This window comes from Engystomops pustulosus, chromosome 2, assembly GCF_040894005.1.
Source record: "Engystomops pustulosus chromosome 2, aEngPut4.maternal, whole genome shotgun sequence".
NCBI classification, from domain to species: Eukaryota; Metazoa; Chordata; class Amphibia; order Anura; family Leptodactylidae; genus Engystomops; species Engystomops pustulosus.
In genome coordinates, this window is record NC_092412.1 from 86,768,100 (window position 1) to 86,781,317 (window position 13,218).

General features: G+C 38.2%; 1 protein-coding gene across 2 annotated transcripts in view; it reads left to right on the plus strand.

The window, feature by feature from the left end:
• The window catches only part of GPC6 (glypican 6), a 458,424-nt gene that overhangs the window by 407,248 nt on the left and 37,958 nt on the right, over positions 1-13,218 (plus strand). For both annotated transcript variants that reach the window (XM_072135425.1, XM_072135424.1), the window contains exon 5: positions 5,069-5,199. In XM_072135425.1, the coding sequence (XP_071991526.1) occupies positions 5,069-5,199 (131 nt within the window). The remainder of the gene's footprint in view (positions 1-5,068; positions 5,200-13,218) is intronic.

Sequence of the window (13,218 nt, forward strand, 5' to 3'; positions counted from 1 at the left end):
ACGAGCATTTTCGAATACGCTATTGCTCGAACGAGCATCAAGCTCGGACGAGTATGTTCGCTCACCTCTAAAAATGATACATTCTCTAATTCACTGTTATTAACAAAAATATAGCATTTCACAGATATAATTCCAGCCTGTCTCTATCAGTGCTAGTGTATACAATTTAGGTTGCCCCGGGATCTGACCATAAGTCAGAAGTCTAGGGTCAGGAAGGACATTTTTTTTCCTGTGTGACGCCTCAGTGAGCTCCTCTCTCCCTCCAGCCCCCACCCTCGCATTCCAAGATGAGCTCTCACACACACAGCGACTTCCAGCCAGCAAAAACAGTGTGGGGAGACTTACCGTATTTTCTGGACTATAAGACGCACTTTTTTTCCCCAGAAAATGGGGAAAAAACAGTGGTGCGTCTTATAGTCCGGATGTAGCCTATGCAGGACGGAATGCAGGGCACCTGGCTGCGCTCTGCCTGCTGATGCTGGCAGCAAGCGCAGCCCTTCACAGTGAAGCGCAGCGGCTGTGCTGAGTGCCGCTGCGCTCCTCTCCTCCTCTCAGCCCTCCACTGCTGGAGGGAATGGATGGCAGCACCCCTGCGCTCTGCCAGCTCTGATGTATATCATGTATATCAGGGCACTGATATAAATGATAATTATGGCAGCAGTGGAGAGAGAGAGGGGGGAGGAGAAAATCACTGACTCTGGCCAATCCCCGCTCGGCTTGTAAGTAGCCCGGGAGGCTCAGAGTGAAGAGAGAAGATGAAGGCTGCCGCACTGTGTGAAGAGGAGCCAAGCCTGTACAGTGCTGCAGTGTCTGACCTGTAACTTCTATCCCAGCACAGGATCAGATAAGTGATTAGTGCTCCCTTCCCCCGGGTCTCTGCTCTCACAGTCTTAACCACTTGTTGCCTGGTATGTAGTGGCTGCTGTCCCCCTGGTAGATTGTAAGCTCTTGTGAGCATTGTACAAGCACTGTCATCTCCTGTGTCCTCCTCCTCATAGATTGTAAGCTCTTGTGGCCATTGTACAAGCACTGTCATCTCCTGTGTCCTCCTCCTCATAGATTGTAAGCTCTTGTGGTAATTGTACAAGCACTGTCATCTCCTGTGGCCTCCTCCTCCTCATAGATTGTAAGCTCTTGTGGCAATTGTACAAGCACTGTCATCTCCTGTGTCCTCCTCCTCCTCATTGATTGTAAGCTCTTGTGACCATTGTCACATATACTCATACCTATACAGCCCTGGTAACTCTTGAGACCCCCTGACTACGTGCCAGCATAATTCTATTTAAAGATAGGCTGCTCGCCCCTGCCCCTCTCCAAAGAGAAACTAGGCTGCACTGCCCAGTTACTTTACTGTTACTTTATTAAATATTTTAGCATACTATTTGGGGAAAAAACATTTTTCTTATTTTTCCTCCTCTAAAACCTAGGTGCGTCTTATGGTCCAGTGCATCTTATAGTCCGAAAAATACGGTACTCAACAAGTTACAAGCAAAAAAAGGTCTTTATCCAGGGGAAGTAGGCACAGCTGACAGAGTATGTTATGGCTGTTATAGCAGAGCTTAGAATGTCATTTGTTATATGCATCTAATGAAATTCATCATCTTTCATCACAGATCTGTCTCATCTCTCTTTTTCTATGTCAGATTGTGATTGTTCAGAAGCTAAATAAAAGTGTATATAAACCTGTACACTGATAATCTCACAACATTGTCAGGACATAGCACTAGAGGCATCATGAAGTGTTTGCTTAGAGAGAATGGAACCATTTTATATTTTGTATATTATACAGGGAAACTGGAAAAGTTAGTACAATCGCACCAATACCACATTTATATAGGTTTTATTTATTTTTTATACAAAAAAATTAAAATCTTATGTACAAAAAAAATTCTTAGTTTTGCCATACTCTGACAGCAGTAACTTTTTCATACTACAGTGTACAGAGCTGCATAATGTGCCATTTTTGTGGGCCAAGCTGATGTTTTCATTTATACCATTTTGAGGACTGTACAACCTACTGATTACTGTTTATTAAAATATTTATGTGTTGAAAAATGGCAGAAAAGTGGCGATTCAGACATTTGGGCACTATTTTCCATTACAGGGTTCACTGTAGGAAATAATCATTTTTATTTTTGAGAGATTGGACATTTAGGGATGCAACAATACCTAACATGTTTATAATTGTACTTTATTTATTCTGTATATGTTCTAGAGAAAGGGAGCATACTTTATTTATTTTTTTTAACATTTATTTATTTATTTTTACTTATGTTAGGCCTATATTTTGTCGGTATCTCCTCAAGTACATATATATGAAGATTTAAAGATTTATATGTATATTTTCATGTACCTTGAGATTATAAAAGGTGGCCAAAAGAAAAGGTACTGAATATCCTTGTGGAGACTTGTGTGCTGAAAAGGAGAAAGACACAGAAAGGCACATCTTACATCTTGGACATTGACTAAATGGGACACATGTATCAAACTTTTGGATTGACTTTTTATTTAAGGGTTGAGATGGTTTCATGGAGCTTGTGCTCATTTGCAACTTTTTGCTCTGAAAACAGTCTCCGTACCAAGTTCGCTATTGTCTAGTTTTCTGCACTGTTCACCTAAATCCAGATTTTTGCCTAAATCCGCGTCTGCCCCTGACCAGTTGTAAAAACTAGCATAGAACTGAATGTGACTTTTGGAGACTTTTTGCAGCTTTAGTTTAAAAAAGTTGCAAATTTACTAAAGTCCAAACACCCCATGTATCAATAAGGGGAAACCGATAGGATACATCTGAACAGCAGAAAAGCCAAGAAAGGTCCAAAGAAAAACAGAAGGACAAATCCAGACTTATGATACCTGCACCCCACTGACTAGTAAGAAGCCTCCCTTTACTTCATCTATCTCACAGTCTCCCTGCAACTCTGTTCTCCGTAGTTCAATACTTCATTGGCACTCTCTTTGAGTCCTCTAGGAGATACTTTAAAATCCTTTAACCCCTTACCGACATGTGACGTAATACTACGTCACATGCGGGGTGTGGGTGCAAGGGGAGGGCTCACAGGCTGAGCCCTCTCCTTAGCCGGTAAGTCTTTGCTGCATATTGCCAGCGCTGATGGCGGTTTTTTCCTGCTGATCGCCGCCGGCGCTTCAAAAAGACGGTGATCCGTCGCCATGGCAGCCTCGGGTCTTCCGAAGGGAGTTTGAAAAATAGTAAAAATTCAAATTCATATAATAACGGTTTTTCACTGCGTTTAACCCCGTAAAGGAAAATCACACCCAAAGTCTAAAATGGCATTAAAAATAATTAAACATTCTATAAAACGGTTGTACAGTCCTAAAAGCTGACATTGTAAATGTCATCAAAAGCTGCAAAACAGGTCATTTGGGGCGCACAGTGAAATCCATAAAATCCAAGCCCACAATAATGCGGCACAAATGCATTTTTTTTACCAATTTCACTGCATTTGGAATTTTTTGCCGGCTTCCCAGTACACGGCATGGAATATTAAATACCATCATTTTGAAGTGTAATTTGTTACGCAGAAAATAAGCCATAACACAGCTCTGTACATGAAAAATAAAATTGTTATAGATTTTTGAAGGCGGGGAGTGAAAAATGAAAATGCAAAAACGAAAAAGGGCTGCGGCGTTAAGGGGTTAAGTCTTATATCAATTTTCAGTGAGACTTGAACAGTAAAAGTGACATAGCTAAGTATAGAGTAATAGAAGCAACTGGTATCTAAAAGATTTCTTTATCAAGATGCAGTGCATAATGGTTTCAGTTACATTGTTTAGTTTAGGCACTTCCCAATATAGATTTCACCTCACAGTTGAAAAGAGAAAAACAATTGTTGTGTTATCTAGTGATAAAAAATACTAGAAAAAATAAGAATGCTTTAAATAAAATTATTAAACTTGTAAAGGGCATTGTTTTGACACCATATGGCAATATGATTCTTTTCTCCAGGACTGACCACTGTAAAAAAAACAACTATTAAACATAATGGGGGTCATTTACTAAGGGTCCAATTTGCGCATTTTCATCTGCTTTCCCGTATAAGACCGATTTGCGCCGTTTTTCCTTGAATTGCCCCGGGATTTTGGAGCACATGATCGGATTGTGGTGCATCGGTGCCGGCATGCACGCAACGGAAATTGGTCGGAAAACCCGACGGATTCGAAAAAAACGCAGAATTTTTTTTTTTAAAATGTGCCGCTTGACGTTTACTTACCTGCACCAGGAATAGGCTAGTGAACTCCGGTGAACTCTGACGGACTTCAGCGCAGCAGCGACACCTGGTGGACATCGGGCACACTACCTTAGTGAATTGCCAGAAGACCCGAATCCTCGACTGAGAACTCGTCGCCGGACTGCGACAGGACCGGGTAAGTAAATCTGCCCCAATGTGTTCATGGATTCTCGGCTGTCGGCTCATTCTTTCTCCTGTAGTGAGTAGTATATATCATGTCCTGTACAGAGAATAGAGATAAGAAAAGGGAGCTAAATATTAACCCTTTCCATATCTCACTGAGGTGATTAGACTATCCGGAGACTTAAAGAGTTATGTCATTAGAAACATTATAAGGTTCCTTTATCTTTCAGCTATTTTTAAATAAAATATAAAAACAAAGTTTACTATTATATGCACTATAATTTATGCAATTAAACATTTACCTACTTTCTAACTCAAATATAAAAAAGCAAATAGAGTACATAATATTTATAAAGACAAAAACCTATATGTAAAGTTCATTATGAATAATCTTAACCTGGGAATACTATTAATTGGCTTTGAAAAAGTCATCAAGTTGCTTTGAAAGTTGACAACCATTTGCTTTGAAGTATTCTGCATTTTAGTAGAATCATTCTCCAGCTCTCTATAGATAGCCTATGATGATGTGTCAGGTGTGTTTGTAATATTGTGTACACGTCTATTTATTGTCAAGAAGCAATTAATTTATGGCTGGGAAATGAGTTTTGTGTGTAAGGTGACCTTTTAGTGTTGGCATTTAGTTTTTGGTGCTGACCTTTATTTTATATGTGATTTTCTTTTTGTTTTTGTTTTGACAGATGCTATGCTTCTAGTGGCTGACAGGTTGGAAGGACCATTCAATATTGAGTCAGTTATGGATCCTATCGATATGAAAATTTCTGAAGCCATCATGATCCTGCAAGAAAACAGTGTGCAAGTGTCAGGGAAGGTAATCAACATCACTCATCATAATTAATGTGATAAATCAATGCCCATTATGACTTATCAGGTCATAAACCTTGTAGAAGCGGTGTGACAGGAATAAATTATTCTGTAAAAAGTTGTTAGGCTCTTTTAGTTGCTCAGACAATTCTTTATGTTCTAGTATGATCATCTTTTGTATAATAAAGTGTGAACTCAACACTACTGTCAGCAAACCTAATTCTGACAAAAACATGCAACAATGTTCTACAAATACCAGAAATATAAGTAAAACCTGCATTCTGGATCAACAATGGAAGGCATATTGTTAGTAATAATAAGGTGAAGGATTTTAGAGATAACATGTTTGTTTTACAGATCTTGTAGGTAAAATGAGAGGTGTCAATTAGATATTGGAGCAGATTTATCAAGCTGTCTGAAAGTCAGAATTTTGGCAACCAATCACAGCTCCCCTTTAAAATATTCATGAGCACTGGTAAAATGAAAGCTGAGCTGTAATTGGTTGCCAACTATGAATATTCTGACTTTCAGACAGCTTGATAAATCTTAAATCTGATCCATTTTATTTAGCTTGGAATCTCGAAACTTGCAATTGATGGTTAAACATCATGTCAATTAGCTGTGTGACACACTGGGGTGCATTTACTAAGGGTCGTGTGCTGCATTTTAGTCGGATTGTGCATGTTCTTCATGGCTAAAACGGTTTGCACAGGTATTTGCACAGGCTGCACTGCACTGAAAGTTGCCCTATGTTAAAGGTGGACCACAAAAAAGATGGTGAGTTCTGTCCGACCAGTGAGGGGAAGCGACACATTCATGATTTCTGGCACATGATCTTAGTGAATCGCCACATACAGCATTCTACATGGACAATGCACTTTTAGTGAACTTGAGGGACTTTGTAAGTAAATGTGCCCCACTGTATCATAGTATACAGGCACCACTAGTAGAATAATTAGAGGGAATTTGCCAAAAAGACACTTATTCCCACATAACAAAAAGTCTGGGAACAGACTGAGGTCACAGACACATACATTGAGCCCTATTTCTGCACCCTCCAGACTGGTCCTCCCTACTTACTAGTAAGTAAACATATTGCAGCTCCCCAATTTAGCCAGCCTTTTAATTGCCAGCTTTGCCAGTGGCAATCAAAGAGTTAAAACCCGCAATCTGTGCAAGTACTGATCGCAGTCGTTACCACTGGGTGTTTGTTGCAATATGCAGTAAGCGCCCACCTTGTATGGGGAGGGGTCAGCCCGTGAGCCCTCCCCATACAACAGCAGCCAACATGTGACATACTATTACATCACATATTGGTAAGGGGTTAAATTTAAATCAGTTTCGCTGTGTAGGCTCATTCTCCTGTGGTGAGAAATTTATCTGAAAGCATTGTGTACCTAAAGCACATAAGAAAACCAATTAACTCTTTCCACATTTTCCAGCATATTTAACTATTTGAGGAGATTACACTATTCATAAACTGTTTGTAAAGACTTAACACAACTAGGACCATGATCAGGTTCTTATCTGATCAATTGATTAACAAAATAAGGCATAGATGATAATACTATAGTTATCAGGTGAACCAATCTTTGATGAACTTATAATCTATGAGGAAGAAGGGATAACACAGGAGGTAAGTCTTTATACAATGGTCCAGCCATTCTTTATAGGGTTTCTGAATAAGTCGATAAATAAATAGGACATGCTGGATGAGCCATTACCAGCCACCCGCTATCTATATGTACTTCCTTTACATAATTTCTGGTTAAATGACATGTTTCTGAATGATTACGTATACAGGGTTAGTGTTAAAGGGGTTTGCCCATGAAAGAAAGTTCTCAAATTTTAATCCCCTAGTGATGTTTACACAATAAAGAAAATTTACAATTTGACTCAGTTTTATTGCTGTTTTAGCTCCTATCATGAAGTGATGGTCATTGTAGAATTTCCAGAGTGTGGGCGGGACTCTTTTTGAAGACTCTTTTTGTGCTTAGTTCCTGAGGGCCCAAGTTTAAATATACTTTCATTTAGCTTCTGAACATTCACTAGTATCTGAGATATAGAGAGATGAGACAGATCAGAGATGAGAGATGATGAAATCCATGGGATAGAAAACAAAATGACATTCTCAGCTCTACTATATCTTAACTATAACACACATTTAGCCTACTATACCTCTTTCCCTAGCTATAAAGATCTTATCTATAGTTTGTAGAGCAGGTCTCTGCACAATGCTGCTTGCTGGCAGGAAGTGTCTATGAGTGTCTGAGGTGGTCTTGTAATGCGGGGGGAAGGGGCTGTAGGCAGAGAGCACACTGCATTGTGCAGAGAGGAGAAGCTATTCATGAGAAGAATCTCCCCTGCACAATCATAGAAGTTTAAATGCCGGATCCCGTGGGGAACCAAAATTGTATACACCAGTGATGGGTTGGAATTATATCTGTGAATTGCTGTATTATTGTTAGTAACAGTGAATTAGATGGATATTATGTTATCCTGGGTATATTTAAGAACTTTGTCTTCATGGGAATACCCCTTTCAGAGAGTGAGAGTCACATAAGGTAAGGGAATAAGATGGACTGCCTAAAGAGATGAGATGTAAATAGTATTTTGCAACCTCTAAAAGGATTTCCTCTAGGATTGCCTCGTATCATGTAAAGCTTTCCTTTCGCAACCTTTTCTTCATTCATAATCTTCACAGAAGTCCTATAAACGTGAATGGAGCACAGAATGAGCATAGGCACCTTCACATCAATTTCATGAGACACTTAGGGTCACTTTCAGTCCCCATGCTAAAGCAAACAGGTGCTAACTATCTTTTGGGGCACAGCATCTTTAAGATTTCCAATTTCCAACAATACAGGGTGTAACAAAAAGGTTGAGACAGTGGATCAGAAATCTAAAAATATATGTGTCAAATATCTTTCAAAGTCTATTAAATTATACTAAACTCAGTCAGCTATCCCCACCCCTGGGGATTGGGCAACTAAAAATTCTTAAAAACTCATTTTGTTATTGCAGATTTGGATTCCCCAGTAAACATTGATTTGACCTAGGCTTTTTTCAATTTCGCTGGAATCAGCAAAAATCAAAATGTGTGCAAAACAGTTGAAAAAGCAGGTATTTTGATAAATGCACGTCACATCCAAAATCTGAAAATAGATGTAAGCAATTTTTTTCTAAAAGCAATCTAATGTTACCAAATTCAAGCACAATGAGAAAAATCCCCATCTTCAGAGTCAAGAAGACTTAAAGGGGTATTCTCGTCTGGGCACTCACATTTAGTTTCATAATCTGACATATATAAAGATTTCTTCAATTAGATGTTATTAAAAAAAATGTACCTGTGTGAGGATAATATCTTTTAAATGTTGTCATATGGTCCCTTGGAAATAAGACTGTGTCCTTGGATACGGCCACCTCTGTTGGGGTGATTCGTATCCGGGAGTTACTGCATGTTCCACACCCATCCTGTAGTAATGAACTCTTAAGCCAGGTAGTCACGCAGGGCTCAAAAACGCATATCTGTCCACTGCTGCCAAAATGTGAGGTGGTCGTATCTGAGGAAGCTATCTCGTTTCTAAGGGACAACATGGTAACATTTATGAGAAATAATCATAACACAGGAACATTTTTTTAATAACATCCAATTGTAGAAATGTTTACATGTGGCAAATGAATTAAATTAAATGTGAATGCCCCTTTAAGTTAAATGATTCACATTAAACCAGCACCCCGAAGAGAACAGAAAACTAATAGTCTATGTCATTGTTCCTGGGTTATGCTGAATGTAGTTTCTACATAAAAAATGAGATTCCCCCCACCTCACCCTGGGGACTGAATATACAGGGTCAACTTTAATATCATTGGATAGATTTTTAAGAAATTTTAGTCACTTTTTTCTTACCCATTTTGATTTTCGCAATTACAGTGCCATTTGTCAATGAAAATTACTTTAATTGTAGACTGAATCAATGTAATTTTTCCTGTGGAATCCAAACCTGCAAAAAAATGGGGACTTTTCATTCAAGTTGATTTTAAAGTTGCCCACTGCCCCAACCCAATGGTAGGGGGTAGGAAGCAGAGTTTGGTATCATTGGATAGATTTTAAAAAATATTTGAAACCTATATTTTTAGTATTTTGATCCGATGTGTATTTTATAAGATGATCCACCATTCCAACATCTTTGTTACACACTGTAGTATTTGTTAACATAAATTGCTTTTTTTATTTTTATAGGTGTATTGAGATATTAGCCTGGGCAAAAGGGAAGTCCTGCATCTTAGATCTATTGTAACATAAAAATATTACATACTCATTATCACAGCTTGATTGATGTTTGTTCATTAAGTTTTGGTAAAAAGATAAGCATATTTTTGAGAAATTATCAACAAACGTTCTACTTATATAGCCTCTGGAAGTCCAACATTTACTCTGAAGTAGATACGGTGAAGTAGCAGCAGTGGGGTAGTGGGGTGCCAAGACCAGTGGACCAAGCTCTGCAATGGGTTTTTTTTCTTTCAACAATTTTGTTTCTTTTCATTTGGGAAACATAGCATAGTCTAGAGCTGTATTCTTTCTTTCTCAATCCATTTACCCCACAGACCAGATTATCAGTTAATGGGGGGAATTCATCAGTGTCTGTTTTGTCTGTTTTTGGCATTGTTTTGGTGCAGTTGTGGTACAAATGCTGTTTTGCAACTTTTCATTGCGCCAAATGAGCATACGACAGTGCAAAGTCACTTAAAAATGCGCCAAAATCATTATTTAGTTTTTACAAAAGGGATCTGAATTCATGATTTGCGATATGGCGACAATTTTCATTTAGGCGCAAGTTTTGGCGCAAAATGACTCCAATCACTGTCTTGTGTAGAAATAGGGATAAAAGCACTACCAAATTTATCAAGACATCAAGGGTTATGGGCACCAAAAAAATTTAACATTTTACAACAAACATAAAAAAACAATAAGACAAATTAAAAAAAAACAAACAAAAAAAAACAAATACAGCAACATACATCATTTGATGACTTCAGATAAAACAAAAATGGAATTCAACACAGACAACCAAGTCAAAAACAAATTGTAATGATAAATTGCCCTCAATGAGTCTTTTTAGCATTTAGGACTCTTTTGGATCCAGTCGAAAACTGATCCATCATGGTTGCAATGGGCGAATAGACATGTCACTAATGTAAAATGTTGGATACATAACAATTTGCCATTTTATGATGTGAAAATATTCTATTATATTATAATTTCCTATTATACACATAAACTGTGACTGTATTCCCTTTAGATAAAAAGTAGAAAATCATTTACCCTAAATAGAATTTAAGGCAGGGGAACCTTTGGGATTCAGAGATAATGAAAACAATAGCCTTAGATATATTACAATTTTGAAATAAATACAATTTCACTATTTATAGTAGCACATATAGTCTCATATGCTTCATCCAATGTCCCTCGATATTCTTTGAGATAAGCTTCACAGAAAGCTGTCAGTGCTTGCTTTTTATTATTTTTACAATAAAAGAGTTGACTGAGCTTGTCTATTGATCTGTTTGGTTGAGAGCAGAATATGACTAATATATTTTACATTCAAAGTAGTGTGTTTTGCCTTCACTTAGGAGAAATATCATTACGTTCTCTGGTCTTTTACTTGTTCAATTTGCTCCATTTTAGAGAGCCTTTGACATGACAATAAACATCTACAATGATAGTTATTTCTTGCTTTCCAATTTAAGCTCTTTATTTGATTAGAGGGATACAGTTTATTGGTATTCTGCAGCATGCCAACAGCTCTTTGCTGGGTAACATTAAACTCTTAATCTACTTGGATTGTTCTTCAGAAATGTAGCAGTTATGCTGCTTCCAATTGTCATTCTATACGCTGTATTTCTTAGAGAACCAATTTATTTTTCCTTCTATCTAATATTTAACAAACGTAAACTTTGCTATGTGAAATCAAAATAGTACACTAATCTCTTACCTGGAATTGGTATACACCACGTCCAAATATTACCAATCAATAAACTTACAACTAGGGTCAATACTGCAAAATAGTGAAGATAATGGGGCAGATTTATCAAGTGCCTGAAAGTGAGAATATTTCTAGTTGCCCATGGCAACCAATCACAGCTCCCCTTTAAAATATGCATGAGCACTGGTAAAATAAAAGCTGAGCTGTGATTGGTTGCCATGGGCAACTAGAAATATTCTGACTTTCAGACACTTGATAAATCTGCCCCAATGTTTCAAAATGGAACATCCAGTTGGCTACAAATAATACACTAAGAATATAACCAGTAGCTAAAATTTAAAACAAAAGTTACATTTAGAGACATATTATTGTATGAGGGATACATATCACTAATTAGATTAGATCTGCTAATTAATTTAAGCAGGGCTTACTTTGCAAACAGCTAAAATTTTGGGGGAAATTTTGATATAATATGGGATATTTCAATTGCAAATATTAATAATTTTTACACTCTTGTTTCCAAACTGTAATATATTCTGTAGGTCCTTCACCATAGCGTATAATTACTGCTGCATGGTACTTCTCTATACAGAATAACTAGTCAAAAAGTTTAACTTTTATTTTAAAAAATGTAGAAAAATTACTTTTACATTGTTCTCAAGGTTTTAATATGGATTTTTTTTTTAAACTTAACCAACATTAAAAGAAACCCAGTGAAAAAAAAATAACACAATAACCCTAGCAACATTATAATGGCCAAAGGATAAAATAATCAAGGTATTGGTCCGTTCATGTCTAGAACAAAGACTTTATGATATACCATACATAACCTTAAAAATGTAACTTAAAGGCAAGTTTCTTATATGTACTCAGGATAACAAAATAACACATTCTCTACTTCAATGTTATTAACAAAAATACAGCATTTTACAGATATAATTCTGTCAGTCCTGGTGTACACAATTTCAGTTGCCCCTAGACTCGACCCTGTAACTTCTGATTTAGGGTCCGATGGCCGCCATCTTGCATTCCTGTGTGGAGCTGAGATTCATGACTTCTGTGCCTGTAGCCCTGCCCCCCTGCAGTCCTAGCACAGAGTTCACACTGATTCACTTCCTTCCAGCACATTGTGAGCAAAGAGAAGCTGCAAACTACAAACTGCAAGGAGATAAGTATTACGGGGGATGGAGAAGGCAGGCAAATATCTGTGAGAACAGAGATGTAGTAGTGCTGACATTGTAAAAGTCTGTCAGCCCCTCTCTGTCAGCCTCTGTCTGTCATGTCTCTGTGTAACAGGCATCATGCATCCCATCATCTCTGATGTGTCTCATCACTTTCTATGTGCCAGTTTGTTAGTACAATGTCAGTAGCCAGATGAAAGTGTATATACATCTGTGCCCTGATAATGTAACCACATTGTAAACTCACACAACTAGATGGATCATAATGTGTCTGCTTAGGGAGTCCCCAGCCATACCCTGGAATTTTAGACTGACCATCACTGAGGAGCTAAAACAGTAATAAAATTGAGTAAAATTAAATTTAAATCAGGTTTTGAAATATCAAATATCAAATTTCAAGCTCCTCTCTTCTTTCTTCACTGGCGTCTCTGGGTCTCTTTGCTTACTTCTCTAGCCGGCAGTCGCGTCCATGTGATCTGCCGATGGGCGCACACTATGATGCGGCGATGTCGCCGCATCATAGTGTGAGCCCGCCAGCAGATCGCATGGACGCGACTGCCGGCTAGTGAAGTAAGCAAAGAGACCCGGAGCCGCCAGTGAAGAAAGAAGAGAGGAGCTGCCGCCGAGGTTCAGGAGCCACCGCCGAGGACCGGGAGCCGTGCCGAGCATCAAAGATGAGTATCGTCAGAGGGTGAGTATTAAGTTTGTTTTTTTTATTCGCTTGGCATACTGGGGGCTGGCTGTATACTACTTGGGGCAGGCTGTATACTACATGGGGCAGGCTGTATACTACTTGGGGCAAGCTGTATACTACTTGGGGCAGGCTGTATACTACTTGGGGAAGGCTGTATACTACTT